This window comes from Phalangium opilio, unplaced genomic scaffold (assembly GCF_054372755.1).
Source record: "Phalangium opilio isolate 3A_F unplaced genomic scaffold, DU_Popi_V2 ptg001170l_1, whole genome shotgun sequence".
Classification (NCBI taxonomy): domain Eukaryota; kingdom Metazoa; phylum Arthropoda; class Arachnida; order Opiliones; family Phalangiidae; genus Phalangium; species Phalangium opilio.
In genome coordinates this window covers 13,954,345-13,981,008 of record NW_028324255.1, presented here as the reverse complement: position 1 = coordinate 13,981,008, position 26,664 = coordinate 13,954,345, and the positions used below count along the sequence as shown (strand labels likewise).

At 35.9% G+C, this 26,664-nt stretch overlaps 2 protein-coding genes and 1 long non-coding RNA gene across 7 annotated transcripts; 1 reads left to right on the top strand and 2 right to left on the bottom strand.

The window, feature by feature from the left end:
• The first annotated feature begins 1,901 nt into the window (after window positions 1–1,901).
• LOC149587426 (sulfotransferase ssu-1-like) lies at window positions 1,902–2,934 on the top strand. Its single transcript, XM_089863700.1, has one exon. The coding sequence runs from the start codon at window positions 1,971–1,973 to the stop codon at window positions 2,871–2,873; it is 903 nt and encodes a 300-aa protein (XP_089719826.1). The 5' UTR covers window positions 1,902–1,970; the 3' UTR covers window positions 2,874–2,934.
• A 3,127-nt stretch (window positions 2,935–6,061) lies between these two features.
• LOC149587425 (uncharacterized) lies at window positions 6,062–11,626 on the bottom strand. Of its 2 annotated transcripts, XR_016380368.1 has the most exons (3): window positions 8,713–10,362; window positions 8,597–8,645; window positions 6,062–8,526 (listed from the first exon to the last, which is right to left on the bottom strand). It is a non-coding gene; the product is annotated as an uncharacterized LOC149587425 (long non-coding RNA). The 2 variants fall into 2 exon arrangements; XR_016380367.1 differs by having other exon boundaries at window positions 8,597–11,626.
• Window positions 11,627–13,758: 2,132 nt separating this feature from the next.
• On the bottom strand, window positions 13,759–22,502 carry LOC149587424 (uncharacterized). Of its 4 annotated transcripts, none has more exons than XR_016380383.1 (10): window positions 22,276–22,437; window positions 22,170–22,202; window positions 16,050–16,320; window positions 15,850–15,983; window positions 14,763–15,644; window positions 14,605–14,668; window positions 14,372–14,546; window positions 14,213–14,314; window positions 14,059–14,133; window positions 13,759–13,960 (listed from the first exon to the last, which is right to left on the bottom strand). XR_016380383.1 is itself a non-coding variant. In XM_089863728.1 (10 exons), the coding sequence occupies exons 5-9, from the start codon at window positions 15,979–15,981 to the stop codon at window positions 14,215–14,217; spliced, it is 1,353 nt and encodes a 450-aa protein (XP_089719854.1). In that variant the 5' UTR covers window positions 15,982–15,983; window positions 16,050–16,103; window positions 16,213–16,320; window positions 22,170–22,202; window positions 22,276–22,435; the 3' UTR covers window positions 13,759–13,960; window positions 14,213–14,214. The 4 variants fall into 4 exon arrangements, 3 of the variants coding, with proteins under 3 accessions (XP_089719854.1, XP_089719853.1, XP_089719852.1); XM_089863728.1 differs by lacking the exon at window positions 14,059–14,133 and having other exon boundaries at window positions 16,050–16,103; window positions 16,213–16,320; window positions 22,276–22,435; XM_089863727.1 differs by lacking the exon at window positions 14,059–14,133 and having other exon boundaries at window positions 22,276–22,436.
• Between the last annotated feature and the right edge of the window lie 4,162 nt (window positions 22,503–26,664).

Below are 26,664 nucleotides of genomic sequence, written 5' to 3'. Positions count from 1 at the left end.
GTGTAGAATACTGTTTCCAACCGTTAGGGGGGATGAAACTCCAGTAAGAGATAGAAGGGTGTGACGTTTCAGGGTCAGAACTGTTAGCTCCCTATTCCTTATATCGTGTGATAATTGCGAAGTGTTTCGAACATACTTCTTTCTGAAATGAAATGACTCGTTAATCGCTTTACAATTACCTTTGCCATGTGTAATTGGCGAGTTGTTCTGGGTACAAGTGGCGATTAAATAATGTTATAATCACTGCAGTAACCATAATAGTGAGTAGCCCCTCGACGAGACTGAATTTTATCTCCATTTCTTCGGTGACCACATTCCAATGCACCTAAACATTTCTTTTATCTCCTTTTAAAATAATGAACGAATGAACTTGTATTGAAGGTAGAAATGTCAGAACCGGCCGATATTATGGGTGTGTTTGGGAAGCACTAGCCACCCGGAATTTCACTTTAAAGCAGAGTTGATACTAATAAAAGGGTAGGAAAACCTCAATTACCCTCCCGAAATTAACACCATCCGCCAAGACTGAGAAATGGTATACATTCATGGATCTGGAGGGAATTCTTAGAACCCAAACAAAAATAAAACCACATTTCTGGTTTACTTATTTAGTTAAACTGTAAACCAAATTCTTACTAGATTGGTTTTATTCATAATCGGAATTCTATTAAAAAACCCCGAAAATTTTAAATTTGCCGGGGTCAATGAATATAGTAATACTAATTCTAGTCACTAGAGGGCGCGCAAAAGTGTAGTCTGGCCGGGGCCATCTTGTTGTATAATATCTTTATTATTTATGTAATATCATAATATTGCGGTACAGAGATAAGAAATATTGGAGAAAGATTACGCAATGCAATCCCGTCCAGCTCTCCGCAGATGATAAAGTGGTGTTGAGAGAAAGTTTTGTAGTGTTGAAATTCGGCACATTCTACAGAAAGTGCTTTCGGTCTCACTTTAACTGGGCTTTAGAATTTTAAAAACACGCGAGGCAATCTGACACTCAATACTCTTAGCTATAACATGGAAGTTTTGTCCCTTGGAGTAGCATTATTGCCTTGCAATTTTATTGATAAGCTTAAACTAAGCCAGTAGCGGCGGATGGTGTAGTGGGTGGATTTCCCCCTATCACAGTATCAGATTTGTTTTGCAGTGAAATTCCCGGTGAGGAGTGATACCCACCTTACCCATATTATCCGCCGGCCCTGAACTAAGCTTTATCTACGAAGAGATATTGTCACTAAAGCTAGGTTCACACTTACACGGAAATCGGTTCAGCAAGCAGTTCGAAACGATTTCAACAGCCTCGGTTCATACTTTAAGACAGTGTTGCCAATGTTTGAAAATGGATTTTCCCACTTCCATTTGAAACATTTCCCGCATTTCCCACACTCCCCTTTTAGTCAAGCCCCCAACTAAAGTATTGAGAAACGTTACAATCATAATTATCTGGACCATTTTTCCTAATATGTTTTATATGGCTTTGCCAATATGTGCAAATGCGCCAAAACGATATAAAGCTTTGAAATTCTCAAAATATTCTACGTTTTTTCTAGTGCCAAACTTAAAATCACCGAATTTATTTCAAAATGTCGCTTGCAATTATTAAACCGAGCAAAATTTTCGAAAATGCACAAATTTTAACTGCACAGTCTGCACTAATAACACTTCAACAGGAAAATTCCCACATTTGACCTTTCCCCTGAAAACTTGACACTAGCCTCCAAACCTACTTTATGTTTGATCACACTTGACTTTGGAAGCGTTTCCAATCTCTTCGAACCGGTTTCTTGTGTAAGTGTGAACATGGCTTAAGAGTAGGGTCGTTAAGTGTATCGCTAGAAAAAATTCCCTTTGTTTCATAACTGATTGTAATGGTCTTATCAATGACAAAGTCTACAATATAACGAATAAACAGTTAAATCTTAAGCACTCACGGGATAAGGAAGCTCCGAAGATTTTTCCCTAAAATGGCTCTTGAAACAGTTACAATTAATGGCAAAAAAGTGCCGGCGATGAAAATTGTAAACGGCATTCGATTTTTAAAATCGTTTAACGATGAATCTATACAAAAGGCCATGGCCATGAAACCGGAAACTGATGACATTATCATCGCTACATTTCCCAAATGTGGCACTAACTGGACCAAGCAAATCCTGACGCTGATTTTGAGCAAAGGTGTACCAGAAACAGATCCTAAAATGTTTATGGTAGGTTGCCCTTTCTTGGAGCTCACTGGTCCAGACATTTTGGCCAAACAGGAACCACCCAGGCGCTACTTTTGCCATTTTGACTATCATACCGTCCCAAAATCACCTGACGCCAAATACATATGTATCATCAGAAACCCGAAGGACTGTTTGATATCGTTGTACCATGTCTTGGGCGGAGATTTCGACGGAGTTTTTGATTTATTCGTCAAAGGTGAAGCGATTTACAACGATTATTTCGACCACATTTTGTCTTGGTACGAACATCGAAACGACACGAACGTTCTGTTTCTGTATTACGAGAAAATGAAGAGTGATATTAAAAAAGCGGTGAAAGATATCGCGGCCTTCATTGGACCCAAATACAAGGAATGGATGGAAGATGATACCGTCCTCAATGACGTCATTACGTACAGTAGCTTTGATTACATGAAAGTTGAAGTGAACAAAATGACCAACGCGTTTAGGAAGATTGCCCATGAAGAAGGTCTAGGACCGAAGCGCGCGGAAGGACATAATGTAGAGCTGGTAAGGAAAGGAATCGTCGGTGATTGGAGGAATGTCCTGAATTCAGAACAAAATGCCATTTTGGATGCTTTGATTGAGAAAAGATTAAAAGGAACTGATATGTATGATTATTGGAAATCCGCTTCTTGTATTTAAAAAATGATATGAATATTCTATTATGTTACTGTTTTCTGAAAGTAAAACTTTTTTACTATGATTATTGTATGATTATTTTCTAGTAGGCATATAGCTGTTCATGAAGTAATCCATACTTTTAGGTCTATCTTCAAGAGTACCCAGACCCCATACTAATATCTGATTCAAGGTAAGTGGAACGGCTCGAAACTTTCTCAAACCGCCAGGTTCGAACCTGCCTTAACAAATGGTAATGCGTAGCACGCACTTTAACGCGTCTACCGACCGCAATTTATCGCCAAGTGTCCCGTAAAGAAAAATTCGTCTGTAATGGTTCGGGATATTTTTTAGCCAAGGCTTAATGTTAAACAGACTTTATAAGCAATACCAGAGTGATATTTACAAAAACTAACTTGATAGATTGTTTATGAATCTTTAATTAGAGAGAAGCTAAAATAAATAAACAATGAAATTCAACCCACTTTTATAATTTTGTCAGATTTTCTCCCCATATCGATGACTAGAGATCTCTACTCCTCAAAAAACAAAATGGCGCGAATTTTAGAAGGGTTTGGTGAAAAACTTCAAACATCCGCCGCCACAGCGCTAGTATCAGGCGTTGCTCTAAGCAAACCTAACTCCCTATTCAGTTTGCCTGTCCATGGGTTAGGTAGTCTGAGGACGCATATGTCACCGGAATTTCGACACAGGTCAATATCAAGCTGAAAGGCCAAGAAATTACCGGTTGAAGATACCAAGTAGAAGAAATCTATGCATTCCTGCTAGTGAAATTAGTTTGCGAGGTTATGACATTTGATGAAATTAGGTGTCGAGCTTACACGGTTTGGTCGAAAGGTGTTATAGGCAATGGCAAGTGTCCATTGTATGTAACGGCCTTATGATTTAGAAATCTTGATTCTTTTAATTGAAAACTTGTTTTATCAATACAACGTATAGCCAATGTTACTCAAGGACAGAGCTGTGCTAATTAGCTGACAACTAATTGAATTAGAATTAGCAATTAGGGAAATATTTATGAACTAATTAATTAGCCAATTAGCAATTAGGGAAATATTTAAGAACTAATTAATTAGCCAATTAGCAATTAGGCATAGAAACTAATTCAATTCAATTAGAAATTAGACATTTATTTATCAAACTAATTAATTAGAATTGCTATTTTCTAATTAAGGTAAAAAAGAAACCATAAGTAAACATAAAAGTTTTAAAGTGCCCATGAATTTAGTACTTTTGTAATGCAAAGTTTAATGTTTTAATTCCATTGAAAAAAGGGTACGGAAGCCAAAAATGAGACAAGCCTCGAGCCTTCCGTCATGTTAAAATTTGTCTCATTTCTTCATTTTCTTGCCACAGTTCCTATAATGGACTCCTGAGTAGTAAATACATGCGCATGCACTACTATTAATTCGAGTAGGTGAAACAGCCGAAATTTCGAAATGGGGCAGTTGCGAACTACGAAATTTTCTACTAGTATTCTCTCATATTTGAGGAGCTGAAAAATTTAGAGTAGCACTAAGGTTTCCTCATCGATATAATAAGGCTTTTTCATATTCAAATAGAAGAATCAAGAGTTAATTCCTCGATTTTTTTACAACAAATTGGCGTAAAAGAATAATTGAAAATCCAATTGGCTAATTAGTTAATCCTAGGGTTGTAAGTCGGAAAATTTCCGCTCGGAAAATTTTCCGGAAAATGACCGAGCTATATTATTCCGGAAAATTTTCCGTATTTTTCCGCTACCGGTTTTTCAATTAAAAAGTTAAAACTTTAAAATTTTACAATTGCCTTTCTTTTCAAAACATTCATTATTTTGTTTTAGGTGAATTCGGAGGGATAAAAAATTTTCCAAGGGCACAGAGTCTAGTGACCCCTATTCTCTATAGGAAAAGCTCACTCATTTGCTATCGCTTGCATGCATAGGGTTACTGTTTGCACTTATGACGGTATAAGGCGTTAGAGAGTCGAGACCTAACCGTTAAGAGACCCAAGTGAAACTAAAATTATCAGGCATAAAGGATAGTGATCGTCTGCGTCATTGTATGGGAAACGAGGTGTTATGTTGTAGAGCTCGGCATTTTCGATCAATTATCCACTTTATTTTATCTTTATCCATACCCGAAAATTATCCACAGAACTTACATGTTAAATCGTATTGTAATCCACAAATTTGTTTATAAATAATCGATTATCCACCAATTTGTGGATAATTGATCGAAAATGCCGAGCTCTATTATGTTGTTAATGTTATTAAGTTTGTTAACCCTGTTTAAAGTCACAAATTATGGGAAAATCAACCACTAATATTTGGTGGTACTTTAAAGGGGAACTCTGCTCGGTTGGCGCCCCTTTAGTGAAACTTTCCTGTGTAACTCCAAACGCCGAGAAAATGTGCTGCCGCCTAGGCGAAAAAGCTTGTAACTCAGTTTATTTCTAACGAATTTTCTACTCCCCCCTTTCCCCCATCCGTTACCGCACCAACGACGAAGCCACGCTTCCTTTTGGTTCGCCAAACCCCCCCTCCCCCATGGATGATGCCCGTGCCACGTGACCGTTGATGGTAGGGATAGCTTAAGAATGTTAAACGGGGGAACGAAAAACGCCAGACTGGGTTTTCTTTTTGCCCCTATGTAGAGTAGTGGCACTCCATGTTAATTTCTCATAGAGCGTAACGTAGCCAAAGGCAGGGAGGTGCCTTTACTCTATAGACTTACTGCCATGATTATCCTGGGGACTGCGGTACCAAGAAGGGGTTAGGAGTTTTAAGAGGGCAAAGGTTTAAACTGAAACCCCCTAACATTGCAATACTATTAAGTTTTTTCTCTGTAAGAAGGAGGTACCTCCCCCCCCCTTTTTTTCAAATAAGGGCAGGGTAGCTTCGACCACCTGAAAAGTTTGACAACCAATCACCTATAGTTGATTCCTTTATTCCCTTTTCCCAATGCCATACACACGCCTTTCAATCCATTTTCTCACTCTCTATGTGCTAAAGGCTAGTAGCTTTGAATAGAAAGGTCTTTTATAAAGATTCACTATTTTTTTCGATTCGATATTTTTAACTTAAAATGAAACTATGGAGACAAATATCTATACTCCTGTTTATCCGCACTTGAGAAACCGTACTTGCCATTATATATTGGCTAATGCTCCTCAACTTCTACAATACTGTCAAGTGAGGTTGAACAAGAGTATATAATGAGCATTTTTATTTATTTCTTGGAAAAACTGAAAAAGTACATTGGTTTGAACGTTCTTCAAACGAAAGGGACGTGATCCTTCTTTATATCCTGTGAACACCTGACGTGAAATGATTTGGTTATCCCGATCTAATAGGGAGCTAACAACTGGCTAGGGGGAAGAGATAGTCTGACGTCACGCAGCCCCTCTTTGGTTGTCATTTTTGCGCGTAGAATACTGTTTCCAACCGTTAGGGGGGATGAAACTCCAGTAAGAGATAGAAGGGTGTGACGTTTCAGGGTCAGAACTGTTAGCTCCCTATTCCTTATATCGTGTGATAATTGCGAAGTGTTTCGAACATACTTCTTTCTGAAATGAAATGACTCGTTAATCGCTTTACAATTACCTTTGCCATGTGTAATTGGCGAGTTGTTCTGGGTACAAGTGGCGATTAAATAATGTTATAATCACTGCAGTAACCATAATAGTGAGTAGCCCCTCGACGAGACTGAATTTTATCTCCATTTCTTCGGTGACCACATTCCAATGCACCTAAACATTTCTTTTATCTCCTTTTAAAATAATGAACGAATGAACTTGTATTGAAGGTAGAAATGTCAGAACCGGCCGATATTATGGGTGTGTTTGGGAAGCACTAGCCACCCGGAATTTCACTTTAAAGCAGAGTTGATACTAATAAAAGGGTAGGAAAACCTCAATTACCCTCCCGAAATTAACACCATCCGCCAAGACTGAGAAATGGTATACATTCATGGATCTGGAGGGAATTCTTAGAACCCAAACAAAAATATAACCACATTTCTGGTTTACAGACCCCCTTTACCTACAAACTATAGAAAATTTCGGAATATAAATACTGAGTAACCAACCCACAAGGGAGAGGCGGCCATTGGGGTATTCTCCCTTGCGCCAAGAAGAGACGCCAGAATGAGCCCGAGTTCACTGCTCGCGGGAGGCTAGCCAACTCGCACTGAATCTAGCGGGGTTTCTTGGCGCCAAGGAGGATACCGCAATGGTACCGTATTTAATTTCCGAAATGGTCTATACGGTAGGTAGCAAGGCGGATTTATAAGAGAGGAGGTTCAGAGTCAGACAAAATGCACGTAGTCCGCAGTTCATAAAATTACACTGTGGCGTTCCCCAGTTACCATGATTACCACGACCCACTCACGGCAAGAGAGCGTACGTTCTCGCCCATGCGTTCAAGCCCCCTTTTTCTAGCCTCATCAGCTTGCTTATAATTTTGAATATTCCTCGTTTGCAAGAACGATCACGTGACGTGCGCCTTTACCAACGGCTTACGCGCCGATGCATGTTTTTTATTTCCACATTTCCAAAAAGAGTCTTCTCTCTTATACATCCTCCTTGCCTTTAGCGAGCCGGCGCAAAAATTTTCCAACTCCATCACACCCTTACCCCACTCAAAGTAACTAAGCAAGTACCAGTCCATAACCTCTACCCCTTAATGCCAATAAGGATGAATACATACATCTCCTTTGCTAATTACCACCTGGTATTATCTATCATTCGATGTTGCTAACAAAGACCAAAATTATTTTGCAATGTGCTAAGGTTGTACAATACCCAACAATGGTCTAAGGCTGTGCAGTGCATGACGCATAAGTTTTTTCTCCTTTCCTAAATTGTAGAAAATGTCTTTAGCCTACCTATTCTCTCCCAAACCTGTCTCGATTTATAGATACTATAGTTTGAAGCGCTACACCCTTTCCCTCTTGAAGCTGCCAGTTTAACAGCTCTATGATTAGACACGGTTATACGAGAAAGAATCACAACATTGTATAGAAAACCCTGGTTGCTAAAGGCTTGTCTATATACATGTACAGGTACACAAACTGGTTCTGATGTTGTAAGACTGAAGTCAGGCCCGATATAGAGTAATGGCAGTACTACCTATGCAAACGGCATTCCTCCTATCTCTTAGCTCAGTGTCATGCCCCTACTGGGCGCGTACAGTATCCTCTCTTACAAAAGCGCGCCCAGAGGGAGGGATACACGGTTTTCACCCCTCTCTACCACCATTAGTCTATACACTGTATCCTCAAGAAGTTTTTATAAATACGAAGTTTGAAAAAATATTCTAACTATTGCGACTGTCCACTTAAAATATCGCGAGTGTCCACTTAAAGTATCGCGAGTGTCCACTTAAAATATCGCGAGTGTCCATTTAAAATATCGCGAGCGTCCATTTAAATTTTGCGAAGCGTCCAGTAACCCAGTTCAATTTCATTTTGGTTCTCCCAGTGTTACTAAGCCAAGAGGCTGCAGGGAGAAAGGCTACAGTTCAGTTTGACCATCTTGGCTGACGTAGAATGCCTCACAATCAAAACATGGCACTGAAGATAAAGCTGAGAGAGGGAGCAACTTCTCCCACCTCAATAATTTCAAACATTATTCACACGTCCTGTTAAATTATCAGTAACGTCCTGGTGTATACGTACTATATAAAAGTCACAAAATGTTTAGTCACTAATCTTTTAGATTGGTCAAACTTAACATTCGATTTTTACCTCATTTTATTTTTGATGTTCATTACCAAACACCACTAAAATAATTATCCTGATAAAACAAAGCATGAATTAAAACCAGGCACGGATATAGTTTTGATGCTTTTATTAATAGTTACCTATCATCTTCATATAAAACAGTTCCGAACACAATTGACTTCATGCGATATGAAGAAAGCTCAATTCGTTTCTTACTAACCGTCTTTCTGAAATCCGGTCCCTAAGAAAGATACCTAACCGATCGCTAAACGCGCCCGGCCCCAAGCCCCCAACCAAACCAAGTCGAATGATTTCTCAATTCCGCGAATTTCCCCTCTCCTATGACTATAACAGCATAGTACAAAAAAAAAGAAAAATTCCAAGAATAAAAGAAGTTCCCAGGTGCGAAAAAGAAAAAACGCTCCTCGCTGTCACGAAAGAATGAGGAAAAGGGGTGCAAAATGGACTGCAAGGTTTTGCGCTCTAGGCGAGCTTCATTTATATTGATACGTGGAGTCCAGGTTGAGGGGCAAATAGAGTCTTTGTAACCCACGTGACGCGATTCATCCACTCGTAGGGTATGGTCCTTTTTTCAAATTTTAGGCCACCGCCCCCAACGCGAGCGCCATCTAGCGTTCTAGATCGGTAATAAACCTCGCCGACGCTACCTTTAACACGTAACTCCAAATTAACTCAAGAGAGTGCGGGAGACAATTATCCCTGACGTTACCCTTTTGAACTGAATATAATGGTAGAGAAAGTGAAAATTTTTTCGATGAGTCGAATATCATCATAATTTTAGAATAGGAAGGCCACTTCTCCGAGGAAGCTAGTCACTCATCGTAAGAGGTGCATGTGACAAATCGTGGTTTACATTGCACTTCATTGCAACGATTAAGTCAGAAGAAAAGAAAGCGTCTTGGATGGTTTGCAACGATAATTATAACATAATTTTCGCGATAGGGTCTACCCAAATATCAAGGATGTTTTCACCTTTTACTTTCGAAAAAAAAAACCCCACAAAAACCCCATTTCTATCTAAAACCCTTGTTTCCCATACATTAAAAGTCATTTACAAAATGGTATCAATTACATTTTCAATAATACGTCGTTTCACATTTCATTATCAATAAGACCAAAGCCGATAAGGCTTTACGCAGAAAGTCTGCGTGTATCTTGGGCCTGGGTGAGCTACATAACCGCTCGCCCCGCGGAGGAAAATAATTCGGTGACGCGGCTCCTTCGGTTGTCTCTACCATAAGAACCGATTGACCAGTTACATAGATTCGACAACTCTTATGAAGACTGAATAGAGTCTCTAAAGTATTCTTTAGATGAAACTATTCACAATTACAAAGATCATTTGGGAGTAAAGATCTTATCAATCTGAATAACGTTTGATTGGGCTATTTAAGACGCCAGGGTGGACGGGTATCTGTTTTGTACGGTATAATTGTTACCCGAGTTGATACATGAAGTTATCCTTTAATGTATAGCATATATGTGGCGTTAGCTTATCTATGGAGTGAACTGGATACATTTGTCTCCTTTTCTTTATCTTACGCGTAAAGAATCAATTCAATTATTGAGGAAGAGGTTGAAAAATCCCGGGAATAAAAGAGGGAAAGAACGGACGGACAACATTAATTTGTGTGAGCCGTTTCAAAACCTGTTAGGGAGCTACCACTAGAAAATTTGGAAATATATACACTGTTTTTGGTGAGGACCCTTCTGTATGTGAGTGTAGTTTTCTCCATACGACTAAGTTCGTAGCTAGTTTAATTTTGGGAGAGCTATTTTGAGTTAACTACCGACCGACTGAAAAATCTGTAGTTAATCTTTACTATTTTAGTTCTTTACACTATTTACTAATTTCTATTTTTGCTGATATCTATTTGCTGGTTTGGTTTCTATTTTTTGTTGAAGGTTTAGGTTAAGAAAAAAGTCAAAGTCATTTTTATACTAAAAAAACTTGGTTTATTTTTTGGCTAAAGTTCTAGTTGACCCGTTCGTTTGGGTCTCTAAGAGAATTCTGTCCTATTGTGGACACGAAAACCTTTAGGATAACCTAAAGGGTTGAGGGAATTTCTGGTTCTTTCCCCTTTGCAGGTGGAGAGTTTCAAGTAAACAAGTTGTTTTTCCATAATTTTGGGGGTTTTTACAAATTTTTGCACAAACATGTTTTGATCTTTGGAAGGGAAAAAAAATAAAATACACAAAAAAAAGGCGGGAAAGAAAAATACCTAACAAAAAAAAACTGATAATAATAAAAATGATAATAATAAAAAATGCATTAATTAACTAAATTATTCACACTGGGCCCCGAAATACGTTAAGTATTTCAAAAAAGTTTAATGAGGGCTTGTAAGAGAAGGTGTCTTAAAACAGTCAATTTAAGAAAATGAGTAATGTTAATTCAATATTATAAACACACAAAAATTTTGCACTATTGTTCAATTTGATTCAGTTTTTTGCAAGTTCATTTTTCACTATTTTATCTAGTAGCCATTTGTTTTAATTTTGATTTTACAGTTATACATTACTAGCAGCTCGTACCGACAGCGCGTCAATTTCAACGGGATATAATAGCTGGATTGGTCTTCTCAAAATGTTGCCATTAGGCGTTCTTATCATGCAGGACCTTATTTTTAAATAACGCCCCTCAAATATTTCGGTTACTACTCCTAATTTCCAGAGGTGCTTGGGGGTTTTATCTTCATGAATCATCATGACGTCGCCGATTTTAATTTTTGAATTGGTTTTGGCTAATTTTACATTATGTGCAGACCTTAGTGCCAGCAAGTATTCGTTTTTCCACCTTAACCAGAATCTATCTATAACTGCGTTGCGATATTTTTGCCTTTTTGTTAATTCGATTTGTGTTTTAGGAACATTTACTGATTTGTCTGAATACGATGGTAAAGTAGTAAGGCGTTTTCCGATTAGAAAGTGGGATGGAGTGAGGGGTTCTAGGTCGTTTGAATCGCTGCTGACGTACGTTAAGGGTCTAGAGTTGATTGCAGCTTTTGCTTGAACTAACGTGGTTTCCATTTCTACATAGCTTAAAAAAGCTCTTCCTAAAACTTTCTTTAACACTTGTTTGGTGCTTTTAACCATAATTTCCCACCAGCCGCCATACCATGCACTGTTAAAAATAACTGTTTCTTCCTGTTGAATTACCGTAAAATTTCAACAAGTAACATCCAATACCAGATATTACCGTTGGATTAACAGGATATTTACTATAAGCAACAGTAAAAATGTAATAATTTTAGTAACTGTACATTTAGCAGTAAATGTTCAATAAATAACAAGAAAGTTACTGTTATCTCAAAATACCGTACCATCAACAATAAAGTAATAGTAAAAATACTGTCGATTAAAAATACTGTAAAATCAACACCAAGTAATAGTAGAAACATTGTCGTTTAGAAATATCGTAGCATCAACAATAAATTATCAGTGATCAACTGTGAGGATGCTGTTAGGTTAGGAATAGTATATCAACAATGGTATTCTTTGCATTGGGTTTCGTACTACCCCAAATGAAATAAATTCAAATAAGTTCACCTTTTTTATCTGTTAGGATATTATTTACTATTATTACAATTTACGACATTGGACAACAACTAAGCGTAACAAATCGGATTAACCAGCATTCTTCCGCGTAATTCAGTGATGCCAGATTGAGGGAAATTTTCCATATCTAGGGAAATTTATTTTACTGGTATTGGATTTATTTCCTTTAAATTCATTGCAATAAAATTACTTATCTCAGATTTTTCAACAAGAATTTCATTTTCCTAAAACTTTTTATCTAAAAATTTATTTTTACCTCTCCGAGTGACGATGACGTCACGGAGAAGTATTATACTGGACGTATCTCTGCGTCCGTCAGTCTGTCACCGCGTTAGCAGTTGGCAAATCGGAGCAAACGTGTTCGCAATTTCCGGACCGCATTCGCAGTACACAGAAATTCGGAAAACTTAACTTCATCGCTATATTTATCTTACTTAACGTCAATCGTTAACTAGCCGTTATAACTTCAACTGCTGGCGAACTCTTTAACCCAATACCAATAAATATTTATTGGATTCTAACAACAACACCATGCACTAGTCTTTCGTCTATACCAAATAGACACCAATCTGCGACATTAGCTTCTACTGCGTCTACGACGTTAAGTTTAAGATGTACTCGGCGAGCGGCTAGGCTCATTTTATATACCTCACTGTGAATCGATCACGTTATTTACCCTAAATTCACGAAAATTCTGAAAAAGGTGTTCGCTAGGGGTCAAACGTTAACCATAGCTATGTTTAAAATAGTTTTAGGAATGATGTTTCTTGCATCGACTTAACTATAATTAATCTAAAATACAGACGATTAAAATAATTAATATACGATATATTTATTTAATTATTTAAGATAAACTTCTTTCTTCGGAACGATACGATTGAAAGTTTATATAGAACGAGTAATGAAGATTGCATCTGAATCGAAACACTATACGCGTATTAAAGTTAATATAAAGCGAGTAGGATGAAAAGATCTCTAACAAAACCATAAACATTTTCTTTATGCAGAATATTAAATGAAAATCTATTAAATATGTTTCGACATTACGATTCTTTTAGTAGTTGTGTAGCTACACAGAGAGAAAAATGGTCTGTCAATTGTACAGAAGTTTTCTGGAAGCAGGTGATGCCAACAAAATCTTGTTAAATTTACCGAAAATGTAGGGCTTTGATAAAAACAATAGAATTTCCGCAAAAATTACAAGGTTTGAATTTTGTGTAATTTACCGAGAAAAAGTGGTGTATTCTACAAGCTTATAGTAGTTGTAACAACTTATTTTCTGTTAAAGTTACAGAACAGGTTTGATAGATACTACAACATTCGTCTTTTGTTACTGACTTTAAGTTGTAAAAATTACAGATTAGTAGTTGTTAATATTCCAGTTAACTGTATAATATAAGTTTTATGGCTGCAAAATTTACATATGAAAATCTGTAAATATTACAGAAACGGTGCTGTAAATTTTGCAAAATAGTTGTAATTTGTACAATATTAAATTTTTTGACCCCTTTATGCTTGTGGAAAAAATTCAGAAAATAAGTTGTAATTTTTACAACATTCTGGTTTTTGACCCCTTTATTTTGCTGCAAAAATTTGAGAAAAATATGTAATAATTGCAATATTTTATTTATTTGGTACTGCAAAATCTACAGAAAGAAAATTTCAAAATCTACAGAAAGAAAATTGCAAAATTTGCAAGTTAATTGCTTTTACATATTTGTATTTCAAAAAACCTTTCCAAATCAAAATATTTTTTTTCTTATCGTAAAAAAGACCAATTTTTCAAGGGTCAGAAATATTAGAGCCATCCTAAAAAAAAAAATTCTTTTATAAGATTATTCAAATAGGTCTACGTAATAGGTATTTATATTTCTTAACTATATAATAGTTCTTTTCTAGACACCCACCCTCCTATTCTGACATTGAAAGTTTTTACGAAATTTGTGAAAGAGATATATCCTACTTTATTAAATTTACCTAGCCTGACAAAGAAATATATATCAAGACCAGTTAGTGTGGACAAACTGCTAAGTTCTTCAATAAGATTTTAATTTTGCATACCTTCATTGCATCCAATCAAATTCGGAAACTTTGTTAATGAAATTCAGAACCTTCGAATTTACAAGATCTTTACCGTTTTTGGGATTGATTTTAACGATACACCTTTCATAAAAATTGTACTTTAATTTATTACAAAAAAATAACGGACAGAAAAATTACCTTTGAAAAAATTTCAGAGTTGCTGAGCATTTGTCGGGGTACTCAATATTAAAAAGGAAAAACATTCCAAAAAAAATGGACAGTGCGTTTACGATTTCTGCTCCTTCAAAATGATCATTCACAATTTTTCCGTCCACAGACAGTAAAAAGTGATGAGCATTTGACATGCAGTCTCCTTCAAAAAGAGTATTTACTACCTGGCTAACAAAAAATTTTTACAAAAAAAGCCTTACCGATAATAACCAAACATGGGTGCAAGCTAAGTTTTTTTTCGATCTCACTTTGAGGAGTTCCAGGCTAAATCCAAAAGTAAATATTATTTAGGTACTAATTTAGATTTCACATTAATGTTGGCATGCGGAATCGTAAGTTATAAAAGAAATGTGGTTACCTCAAACTTTGGAAAGATTTCTGTGAAATCTTCCGTAAAATGATTAATTAATAATGATACAACCCCCGCAACCAACGAAGGCTTCACGGAACTCTCCTTACTCTCACATTTTTCGCTCGACTTCATATCCTCCAAGATTGTCTTTGTTGATTCTTTTTTACTTCTTGCGAAAAAATTGCAAAACATATTGCTTTTCAGGGTAAAAAATTTGTGAAACTGATCAGGAAAGTTTTTTGATGTTAATATTTCTAGATGTATCGTGGCACCACTTAATTCAAAAAGAAGAGGCCACTTTTCTTTAAAATCTGAAGTTTCCATTCCTTCGCTCAAATGCTTTCTTTGCAGATGGAAACATTGCTTTATCTTTTCTTTTATTAAATAGTCGTCCGGTTTTGCTTCCAATGACAAGGACACAAGTTCCTCTTGCAAAAGTTTTTGCTCTTCCAAATCTTTTTCGTTGATTTCCACAGCGGTTATAGGAAGTCTAGCCTTTTTTGTTGGCTTGGAGGAATTCGCTGCTCTCTTAACCCGGGGCATAGCATTTTCCGTTTGTCGTGATAGATTATCAAGTCTACCATTTAGCTTATCAACTAAGCCACTATAGCCGCAGCCTATTTGTTCACCATCAATTTCATCTCTGACAGCGTTTGGAAATGTTTTAACAAATTTTTCAGCAATAAGGCGCATATCACTTCTTCTTGGACGACTGGAGACTTTCAAAGCGTCGTCGAGTATTGCTCTAACTACTACTCCTAGAGTTTTATGGTCCAGCTTTGTGTTCTTTTTCAGTCTGTCTTGAGTCTTTTTGTTAAATATGTTAAGAGAAATTTTATATTTCTCTACCCAGCTCTCGTTGCGCAGATAAACAGTGCTCTGATCCACCTTAACAAATGATACAAAATTGTAAATTAGTTGAGATGCGCAAGAGATAGCACAAAAGATTTTTTCAACAAAGGTACTATAAATAGTGTAAGAAGTAAATTACATTAAAGAGCGTCGTTCTATAGTTAGTCGCGGTACTTTTGAAATTGTATTTTAAAATTGAGGCATATGGACACTATTATATGCATGTATAGGGTAGTTTTACCTGAGTAATTTCCATAGTTGGATCCAAAGCTCCTGTGCTCGTCCCTGTCGCATCAAAAGAGGAACTGCTGGACAAAGTAGATGATGGACTAGGTGTGGAAGTTCTTCGCCCTGAAGCATGTTCATCTGTCATTTCTAAATTCCATCAAGCGCTATTAATGGAGTGTATATAGGATTGTAGTTACGTTTCGAAGTTCTAACCTTTAAGAGATGCTTCGTCCAGTTGCGATTTAGCATAAATAATAAGTTTTCGTGCTTGAATAGGTTTCAAGAAATCGCACTTCAGCATTGTCTCATCCACAAGACTCATATCATTTGAACTTTCAACTCCAAGTTCGAACAAAAACGAAACTATTTTATTTACCTGGTCTTGTGGTGCCGATGGAAAAGCACCCAAAACTAATTTTTTTAGAGCTAGTTCCGAGTTTGGTCTCGGTGATATTTCCAGATCAGGTGTATCTGATAAATCCATCTGTAACGATGCATAAAACTTAACAAAACATACAGATTGTTCCAAAAATACTGTTAGTTCTATTTGCCATTTTCAGTCGAAAATGTTCTAGAACACAGCCAAAAGGGGCACCGTTTTCAAGTTGTGACTAGAATGTATTTCAAATGACACTTAAATTTTTGTAAAACACTTTAACCAAATTTCAATTAAATTGAATAGCTTGGTTTTGGACGGCGCTCGTTTAAAATAAACTCTACCATCAAATAAAAGTTAAAATTAGCGCAATCTCACTTTACGAAGGAGTTTATTTTAATCGCGAGCAGCCCAGAATCGAGATGGCCTATTTTACCCCACAGTAGTTTAGTTCTACCACCCTCCTTGGAAATCCATCCAGTGATTGACAGATATTTTTAGAGAGAAGGAATAAATTTATATAAATTTAACCATAGTAAAAATTCATTGCGTTGGGTTTTTACCATTAACATTTAATCAGTGTTCGCCTACAGCTTCGCTTCACAATTGTTCCCGATTATATATCGATTTAGGTGGCTCACAAATATTCATGCTATATATATTTTACTTTGATTTTAAGCTTTCGAGGAACATTTGGGCTTTATTGGTACAAGACTAAGTGCTTGGATCTTTTAACTTTCTATATTATTAGCAAAAAGCATGCTTTAGAGTAAGGAACTGCTTCCCAGAAAGTGTGTACGATTGTAATGGATAAAAATCGCGTAAACATGAAATGCTAATTATCTTTGATTTGATGTAGTTCAACACTTTGTACGCATGAATATTGCTATTGTACTCTGACGAGTACAGATTAATCATACAATACAAATTGCTTTGTTTTTCTAAAACCATAGTTTCAATGCGACCAAAAACAACCTCATCTTCTGAAATATCAACCACAATGAATTGTCCTTTTTCATAGGTAGTTCCTTTATAATCTAATTTTCCTATTAACAGTGTTTCTTCGGACTTTATTTGGTTTCTTTTGATTTCATTTCTGATCTCATCATCAAACATTGTCAAATTTAAAATTGTTGACCTATTATATTGTATGTTCGGAGGAAATGGTGAACCTGATGTTAGATAAGCTTGTTGGAATTGATGTTTTTCACTTAGTGTTTTCGTTATATTTATGAAATTTTTGGTATTTTTCGCGTATTTCTTGTAAACTTCATGCTTACTCTCAAAACGTAATGTCCATAGTCGAATTAGGGGTCCAAAGTGTAATGTTAGTTCCGGATAGTGCTCAAACAAGATATGGTGTTTAGCTTTGAGTCTGTAATCTGGAAACGATGTCAACAAGTCTGTTTTATATACATGAAGTTGGCTCATTAGTATGGCAACACCATCTTTTGAAATTGAGGGGGTGGTTACGAGTTCAACAATTTTCTTCAGTTGAATATGAAGCTTCCATACACAGTCTTGAAAGTTTGGAACTTTATCTTTGATAATAAGAGAAAGAAGTCTTAACAAGCACCATACTTGAGACGCACTACCACTAAGTTTCTTAGTATTTGCTTTTGCATGGCATGGTCTATTACCAGCATCACTTCCTCGATATGGAAACTTATCAATAAGCCAGTTGAAATAATTCCATGAAAACCATTTTTGCCGCACCCAATATGATAAAAATAGATGGAGGTCATAAGCTACAACTCCTTCGAATAAATCATGTGCTAGGCAAGGGGCCAGTCCAGGAGAGCTTACGTGAAAATGCTTCAATGCGTTGAAAGGGGAATTAAATTTCAAGCCATTGCTTTCTTTTAAGTCGCTATTCTTTAGTACTTCAACATCCTTTTCATAAGATTCTATTGTTCTCTTGGGAAATGATTTAAATTCTCTTATTTGGTCGGCAGTCACGACGCAAAAACGACAAATATGACCACTGGAAAATGCTTTCTGGAAGCCTCCAATCTCATGATTTCCTAGATTATCTCCCAGGAGGGCTATGACGTATACCTTAAAATTTTCGCCATTTTTTAAAGTAATCCCCTCTTGTTCTAGATTTTTCAGATCATTAACTATTTTTTGGAAGCTCTTTATTACTCCAAATTTTTGAACATTCTTATCCTTGATAAGCGAAATTAACTGTATGTGGTCAACTGTAGAACGTAGTTCTGGGGGGATATTTACGAGCGTGTAATAAACTCCCAATATTTTGTGTAGACCTTTTGCTGCTCCTAGTGGGTTTACTGTTTCAAAGGCGTCTTGAAAAATTAGAAGTTGTATCGAGTTCATGTTTTCTAAAAAGGGCTTCATAAATATCTTGCCATCACTTATATCGCTCAGCCACTGGTTTTTGCCAAATCTATAAGTAGGTTTTGGAAATTGTAGAATTTTTCGCACATTTGTATTCGACAAGAGCGCTGTGAGCGACTCCCTAATAGGAACATAATGGAAAAACGTTTGCACTCCGTCAAGGTAACCCAATAACACTGAAACTGGTGCAACAAAATTCAGATGATTTTTAAAATATTCATGCCGACGATGAATTGAAGAAAACATTTCATTCGTTTTAGTAGCAAGATTGATACTAGGCAGTTTTTTGATAACATCAGTTATAGTGTCATCTTCAATCCCTGACGACTTCATGATAAGACTTAGATTTTCAACAAAGAATTTACTTTCCATTGCATTTAGACTATCCATTTCTTCTGAAATAAACTGAATGGTTGAGCTTGGAACGAATTTCTTTGCTTGAAGTTTGAGATAAAATAATCCAACATTTTTGGCGTATGAATCACTAATGTTTGTACTATTATAACTTTCGCTCACTTCTTCAGGCATATTTTCTCTAACGAATGTTCCTAGTCTAACGTCAGTAACATTTTCACCTTTTAATTCAAGCTCTTCTAAATTCAAAGTGTCAGAACCATTTTCAGAATCAGCTAGATTCCTAATGTTAGCACTCTCTTTATTTGGGCCAAGGTAATTTTTATGATAGCGACTCAAATGACATGTGAAAGAAGTTAGTTTATCGTAGTTTTTCCCTTCACATTCTTGAAAAGGGCAAGAAACAGCATAACCTTCCCTCAGATGAATTTTCAAATGGGAAACTAGACCTTTAAGATCACAAAAGAACGACTGACATAATTTAACAGTGCAGTGTTTTACACCGGGGATGTTGGGATTTGTTCCTGTTGCGTAATTAATGGTGTTATGATGTCCATAATAATAATCTTTATGCCAACGCTGCGCGTGACTTTTAAATGTGTTGAAACTTTTAAACACTTTCATACACCTAACTATTGGGCAAGGAAATGCAACATTTGGTATGTGTTTATGAAGCCAGTAATGATTTACGTATTTTCTGTAATTATTTGTTGAAAAGCCAGTACATGAAAGACATTTAAATGCCATTTCCCCCCAAAGTGGTGCTGAAATAAAAGTAAATTTAGAATACTTAATTTCAGATCGGATTATAAATTCTATATTCTGGGTTGTGAATTGATCATTTTGAAGACCCTTTATATATAAAGGTATACTACGCGAATATAGTAGAGAATTTTTTTATGACAAATTTATCAAAACCATAATAGGTTCACAATCTACAGCCAAGAAGCAAAATACTCTAAGGCAAGTACGAGTAACTCCTCTTTTCAGCGTACAATTAGTTGACCAGATGAAATAATTTCCTTAATCACTTAGACTAGTTATATAATCTATGGTTATGTCTCATGAACCTGATTTAAATCGCCATTTAATACATTTAATGCTGATTTTCATTGACAGAGGTTATGCAACCGGAACCCGTATAATTTATTTGTTCATTAACCTCGTTATTACATTTGCTAGTTTTAATTTAATGCGTTAAATATTTATCATCATCTGTAGAATTCCATTAATTCATCGAATGAAGTAAACAACTATAACGGCTCTAGTAATATCTAGTTTTTAAGTACAATAGCTGAATTGGAACGACACGTATATGGAGGGTGAGAAACTTTGCCAGCAACCACTCTGATACTTTTAATTTCTGCGCGAAATTTTATTTGCGGCAAAATTTAAGATAGGGCCCAAGTCGGACTACACACGATTTGGAGAGAGAAAGAGAGAAGAATATTAGAGAGATAGAACTGCACTCCTCGTATATAAGTGAGAGAGGGAAGAGAGAGAAGAATAATAGAGAGATAGAACTGCACTCCTCGTATATAAGTGAGAGAGGGAAGAGAGAGAAGGGGTCATATCCCTCGGAGAGGAGAGAGAAAGGTTAGTAAGGTTGAAATTTCGCGGGTTTTTTGAGCGAATCAAACAACACAAATATTTCAGCGCACTTCGTGCGAGTGATACATCAGATTATGCTGGATTTTACAAGGTCAGGCCAGCTGGGTTAGGTTTCGTTAAAAAGGGGAGAACGGTTTGGGGTCATTCTGGTTTTTAAAATCACACCTTAGGGGATCCAGGATTTTGTTTTAGATACATTATTTGACTCGTATGGTTTTTAAAAATCATTTCTAGTCGGGTGCACATTTTTGATTCAGTAATATTACTTGACATGTGACGTTTTTAGTAGTGTGGAAATCCCTTCATAAGCAAAGCTTAGATTATTAGATTATTATTATTCAGAAATGTTTTTGTTGTACGATGTTTTTTTAATAATATCTTAGGGAGGTCAACTATATGGGAAGCTGGGTAAAATTAGTATTAAAGACCATCTTGTTTATAAGGCGAAGCTATGGCAAAGATAACGTGTATGGAATTGTTTAAGGGTTAGTAGACCAAATCTAAGAATAGTCGCAATACCTCTAATTTAAATTAAAAAAAACCACTTGAAAAAATATCTCTACCCATACTGAGAACACACCAGTATAGGGAGCTAACAGTTCTGACCCTGAAACGTCACACCCATCTATCTCTTACTGGAGTTTCATCCCCCCCTAACGGTTGGAAACAGTATTATACGCGCAAAAATGCCAACCAGAGAGGGGCTGCGTGACGTCAGACTATCTCTTCCACCTAGCCAGTTTTTAGCTCCCTATTGGTACAAAATGGCCATAAATCAATTTGACATTAAATTAAATACGCGAATCAAGCCCTTGGAATTTTTATGGAGGGAGGAAGTACTACTGTCCCATTTAGTTAACCCTTCTCCTTCCGATACTAGCTCTAGTTTCGCTTCCCCCTCCCTGGTAGCTCAGAACTGGTTTTTTTCTTACATTTTTCATAATAGATTTAGCGAAAAGCGCATGTTATTCTCACCTATTAATGGAAAGCTACAGGAATGTATTTTTTTTCTAGAAATAATAAATAAGCCACAAGGAATTAATTTATCCTATAGGACCCTACACGTTGTGAATTTAGTAACAGTCAAGGTAATTTGGTCTTGTGGTGGAAACTGTTCACAGGTTCCATTATGTGTTCATAAGCTAACCGAGGGCCAGATTTTATACAGTTTAAGAAAACTCGATTAAATGTATTAAAAGCTTAAAAATCACTGCACAATTTAACTTAGTTAATCGTGGTGGTATTATGTGAAATTAAATGAGTTTAAACGTAACAAAATCAATCATAAATTTCAAATTGTCATTTCATACAGCTAATCATGGTTAAGTTAAGCAGACCACAATGATCATGTAACATAGCCAATTAAGACAATATAAAAACTGAGGTTCAAGTACAAAGGGCGTTGTCAGGGTAGGCAAATAATGTAGGCCTATAGGGTCTTGGCAATACATCGTCATGATTGAAAAGATAGTAGGAAGAGCGTCAAAAGAGGGGCTGAAATAGCTTCTATTTTTCAAAATAAAAGAATAACGAAGCTAAGGTCGGATTGCCAAGTCCCTATCGATTTAATTATCTAGTTATGACTTTGGAATCTGACCAAAACACATACACCAATGTAAATTATTGTTTCTTACCTTTATATTTTTATCTCGATCCTTCTTCAATCACTAGACGTAAGAAAGAAAAACTATATTTGAGATTATCTAGTTCTTCAAAATCGACAGAAATATTTTTACTTACTAAGTAGTATGGCACCGAAGAAACTGGCCAGACCAGAGCTCCAAACTTAAATGGCGCGAAAGCCCGCGATTTTTGTGAAGACTAAGAGCTGAAATATATGACCTTACACGAAGTTCACTTCAATAATGGTTAGTACTGTGGACATCATGAAGAGAAAACCCGAAAAAAAAAAAATTTGCAAGAGGTGAAGAGGCGTGAATTTTTTCCCCCTCCCGACGCGCGCTAGTCGCGAAGAGAAAAAATTTTCCTCTCGAGAGAGAACTGTGATAAATGGCCACTGCCAAGATAATCTGATGTTTCCTGGTAGTAGGTAGCATAACAAAGTCTTAGACTCTTAGCAGTGTAAGTAAATATATTTCTGCTACTACTGCGTTCTTGGAAAAAAGGGGATGGGTTGACAGTTTCTGGGGTCAAAAAAAATTTCTTTCTCTATTCAACAATGTGTCACGTGTGTTTCTACAAAGAAGTGGCAGTCGGATTCTAGGAATCGAGGGATTGATCACTCGGTCTTATTACCAATGTCATAATATGTTTTAATTTCACCATTTCTAAGAATCTTGGAACTCGCTTAGAATTGATACTATTATTGCTGTTTCCAGTTTTGGCATTGATTTCCCGGATACTCCAAGAAAAAAATACTAAAATTTGTTTCTCTGCTGACAGTTTGTGTAATTGAATAAGGTGGGTTTTGTGGGGCTATCCACTCTCATTAATAAATCTTCTTTTTATGGACAATATATTTACTACCCAATTATTTAACAGACTGTTTGTTATAGTTTTGAATAAAGATTAAGTCGTTTTGAAATTTAATTATGAAGTATTAACAAACTTATTAAGCTAAATCCAGTTTCAAGTTAATTACTAAAATTTATCCAACAAATCACAACTTCTACTAAGACTTGTCTTTAAAACGATGAATATGATTAAACGAACTGCCTTGTCAAATTAAACCACAAAGAATATAAACAAGGAAAATTAAATCGCGATTTTATTTTTAATTAAATACGACACGCGTAAAAGGTAGATTTTGATCCCCCTTCCACTTAAGACCCTACCCCTTAATTGTGTGACGTAGTTTATATATGGTCCATTACTTAAATCAGGTTTCTAATAATTCTAAACATTAAATGTGGTTTTTGTACATTTGCAAACACCTCCTGTAAAATATACAGACAAGTTAGCTGTTTTTTTTTCGTTTGCGCAAGCTGAATTTTAAAACACAGGTTTATAGTTAAATTTGCAAAAGCAATACTCTTAAATTTCGAAAACTAAAGGGTTGTATAATTTACAGGTTTTGAAATCTATAGTAAAGTTTACAAATATTTGTTGGTTTTACAAGATTACTAAAGATCTGTACTAACTGAAATACAAAAAAATAAGTGTTTTTGTACGCTTACATACATTTTACGTAAAATCTAAAGTATAAACTGCAAATTTTACTAGGAGTAGTGAAAACAGCAAAAAATATTGTCAATATAGCAGAAGCAAACAGTATCTTATGAAGTACGAACATGTTGTATTTTTAAAATCGCAGAAACCTTTGTTAATGACGAAAAACTTCTCTAAACTGTATTTTTTTTCTGTGGAAATAACAGACATTTCTCTCAGTGTATAAAGCTCTGTTTCATTTCAATATTCCAAGAACATCTCTTGATATTAATATTTCAAATTTTGTGTTTACGTTTTAATTCAGCTTCAATGCATTTATATATAGGGTAAACGAAAAATTTAACTTTCATAGTTTCAATGGATGTTAACGCTTACTTTTTAAGTAACTGTTGTTCGAAGTGGATCCATGAATTAAGAATTCCATGGGCTAAAGCAAAATTAGCCTTGATTCATCTTCTCCTTGAGGAGGTCTTTACGGTTTAGAGTGAGCCGAAAGTTAAATACACATTTAAATGATATATATTGGGCCTTTAATAGGAATAATGAGGATATATAGTAAAGGATTAGACACTTTAACCTTTACAAATGAAATTGCAAGATTTATGTGAAAAATAACGTTGTGGTTTCTTTACCGTCATTTTATTTTAAAATTCTAAGGGAGCGGTAGCTCCCTTAGATAAGGCCTGATGACGGCTCAAATGTATACGGAAGGTTTTTGGATTGGTTGTAACTTTTTTCGTATTAAGTTTATTGTTTTGAAATTTTTTTACTGAACTAAAATCCGGGCCCTTAATATGTGGTAAAAATTTCAAGATGATCCATCCAATAGTTTATTTTATAAAGCATAAAGTTGCTAAGGGTGGTTTTCATTTCCATAAATTTAATCACAGATTTCGGCGAAAAACTAGATAATCTCCATAGAAATAACATGGGAAATTTTCCAAACTTACCCATTTTGTAACTACCCTTACAAAAATAACTATACGTTTGATAGATTTGAAAACGGTCTTAAATGAAAGCCCCATTCTTAAAGTGGGCGCCAATTTTTGTTTCATTAAGAAAAACAAAGTTTAAGTATTGTTTTTAATAGTTTTAAGTACCTGCTCCGAATTACGTGGTTTACCTTTAAACTGTGGAACTTAAGACTTTTTGCTTGGGTTAAGTAATAAAGAAAGTCATTCTAGGACTTACGTCGTTTTACTTCGGTTAATCAAATTGGTAGGGCAATTAGCTAGCTTAATTGTCATTATAACTTTTGCGCGTCCAAATAATTTAGTTGCGAAGTACAGATTAAACTGAATTAAACAAAATATGCAATTAAATATAATTAAACAAAATAAGCAAATAAAGATAATTACCAATTATAGGTAATTAAATTTTTTTCACGAGTCTAAACTATAACATCTGTTTGTGTACAAGTCTACGGAATCTGTTTAAGCGCAGACCTACAGAATATTTTTGTGCAAAGGGGTATAAAATCTCTTTGTGCAGAGGCCTATGCAATCTTTTTGTGCACAAGTCAGTGGCATATTTTTGTTTCCAGGTCTATGGAATCTTTTCGTGCACAGGCCTATGAAATATTGTTTTACACAGGCCTATGGTATATTGTTTTACACAGGCCTATGGTATAGTGTTTTACACAGGTCTACGGAATGTTTTTGTGCAAATCTGCATGGAATCCTTTTGAGTATAGGAGTATGGAATCTTCTGTGCACAGGTCTATGGAATTTTTTGTTCATGGGTCTATGGTATATTTATGTGCACAAGTTTGAAGAATCTTTATGTGCACAAGTTGAAGAATCTTTACGTGCACACAAGTCTGATGAATCTTTACGTGCACACAAGTCTGAAGAATCTTTACGCGCACACAAGTCTGAAGAATCTTTACGCGCACACAAGTCTGAAGAATCTTTACGCGCACACAAGTCTGAAGAATCTTTACGCGCACACAAGTCTGAAGAATCTTTACGCGCACACAAGTCTGAAGAATCTTTACGCGCACACAAGTCTGAAGAATCTTTACGTGCACACAAGTCTGAAGAATCTTTACGTGCACACAAGTCTGAAGAATCTTTACGCGCACACAAGTCTGAAGAATCTTTACGCGCACACAAGTCTGAAGAATCTTTACGCGCACACAAGTCTGAAGAATCTTTACGTGCACACAAGTGTGAAGAATCTTTACGTGCACACAAGTGTGAAGAATCTTTACGTGCACACAAGTCTGAAGAATCTTTACGTGCACACAAGTCTGAAGAATCTTTACGTGCACACAAGTCTGAAGAATCTTTACGTGCACACAAGTCTGAAAAATCTTTACGCGCACACAAGTCTGAAGAATCTTTACGTGCACACAAGTCTGAAGAATCTTTATGTGCCCAAGTGAAAAATCGTTATTTGTACAGGTCTACGACTTCTGTTTGTGCACAGGTCTACGACTTCTGTGTGTGCACAGGTCTATGGAATCTGATTTGCTCATTTCTATGACATCTCTTTTTGCGCAAGTCAATAACATTTGTTTGTACAGTACACAAGACTAAAACATCTGTTTGTGCACAAGACTAAAATATCTGATTGTGCACAAGACTAAAATATCTGATTGTGCACAAGTCTAAATCATCTGTTTGTGCACAAGTCTAAATCATCTGTTTGTGAACAAGTCTATAACACCTGTTTGTGAGCAATTCTATAACACCTGTTTGTGAGCAATTCTATAACACCTGTTTGTGAGCAATTCTATAACACCTGTTTGTGAGCAATTCTATAACACCTGTTTGTGAGCAATTCTATAACACCTGTTTGTGAGCAATTCTATAACACCTGTTTGTGAGCAATTCTATAACACCTGTTTGTGAGCAATTCTATAACACCTGTTTGTGAGCAATTCTATAACACCTGTTTGTGAGCAATTCTATAACACCTGTGAGTGAACAAGTCTATAACACCTGTGTGTGAACAAGTCTATAACATCTCTTTGTGCACAAGTCTATAACATCTGTT

Excerpts from the sequence above, each read along its gene's own strand:
- LOC149587426 (XM_089863700.1), top strand. The coding sequence starts at position 1,971 with ATGGCTCTTGAAACAGTTACAATTAATGGCAAAAAAGTGCCGGCGATG.
- LOC149587424 (XM_089863726.1), bottom strand. The coding sequence starts at position 19,671 with ATGGCATTTAAATGTCTTTCATGTACTGGCTTTTCAACAAATAATTAC.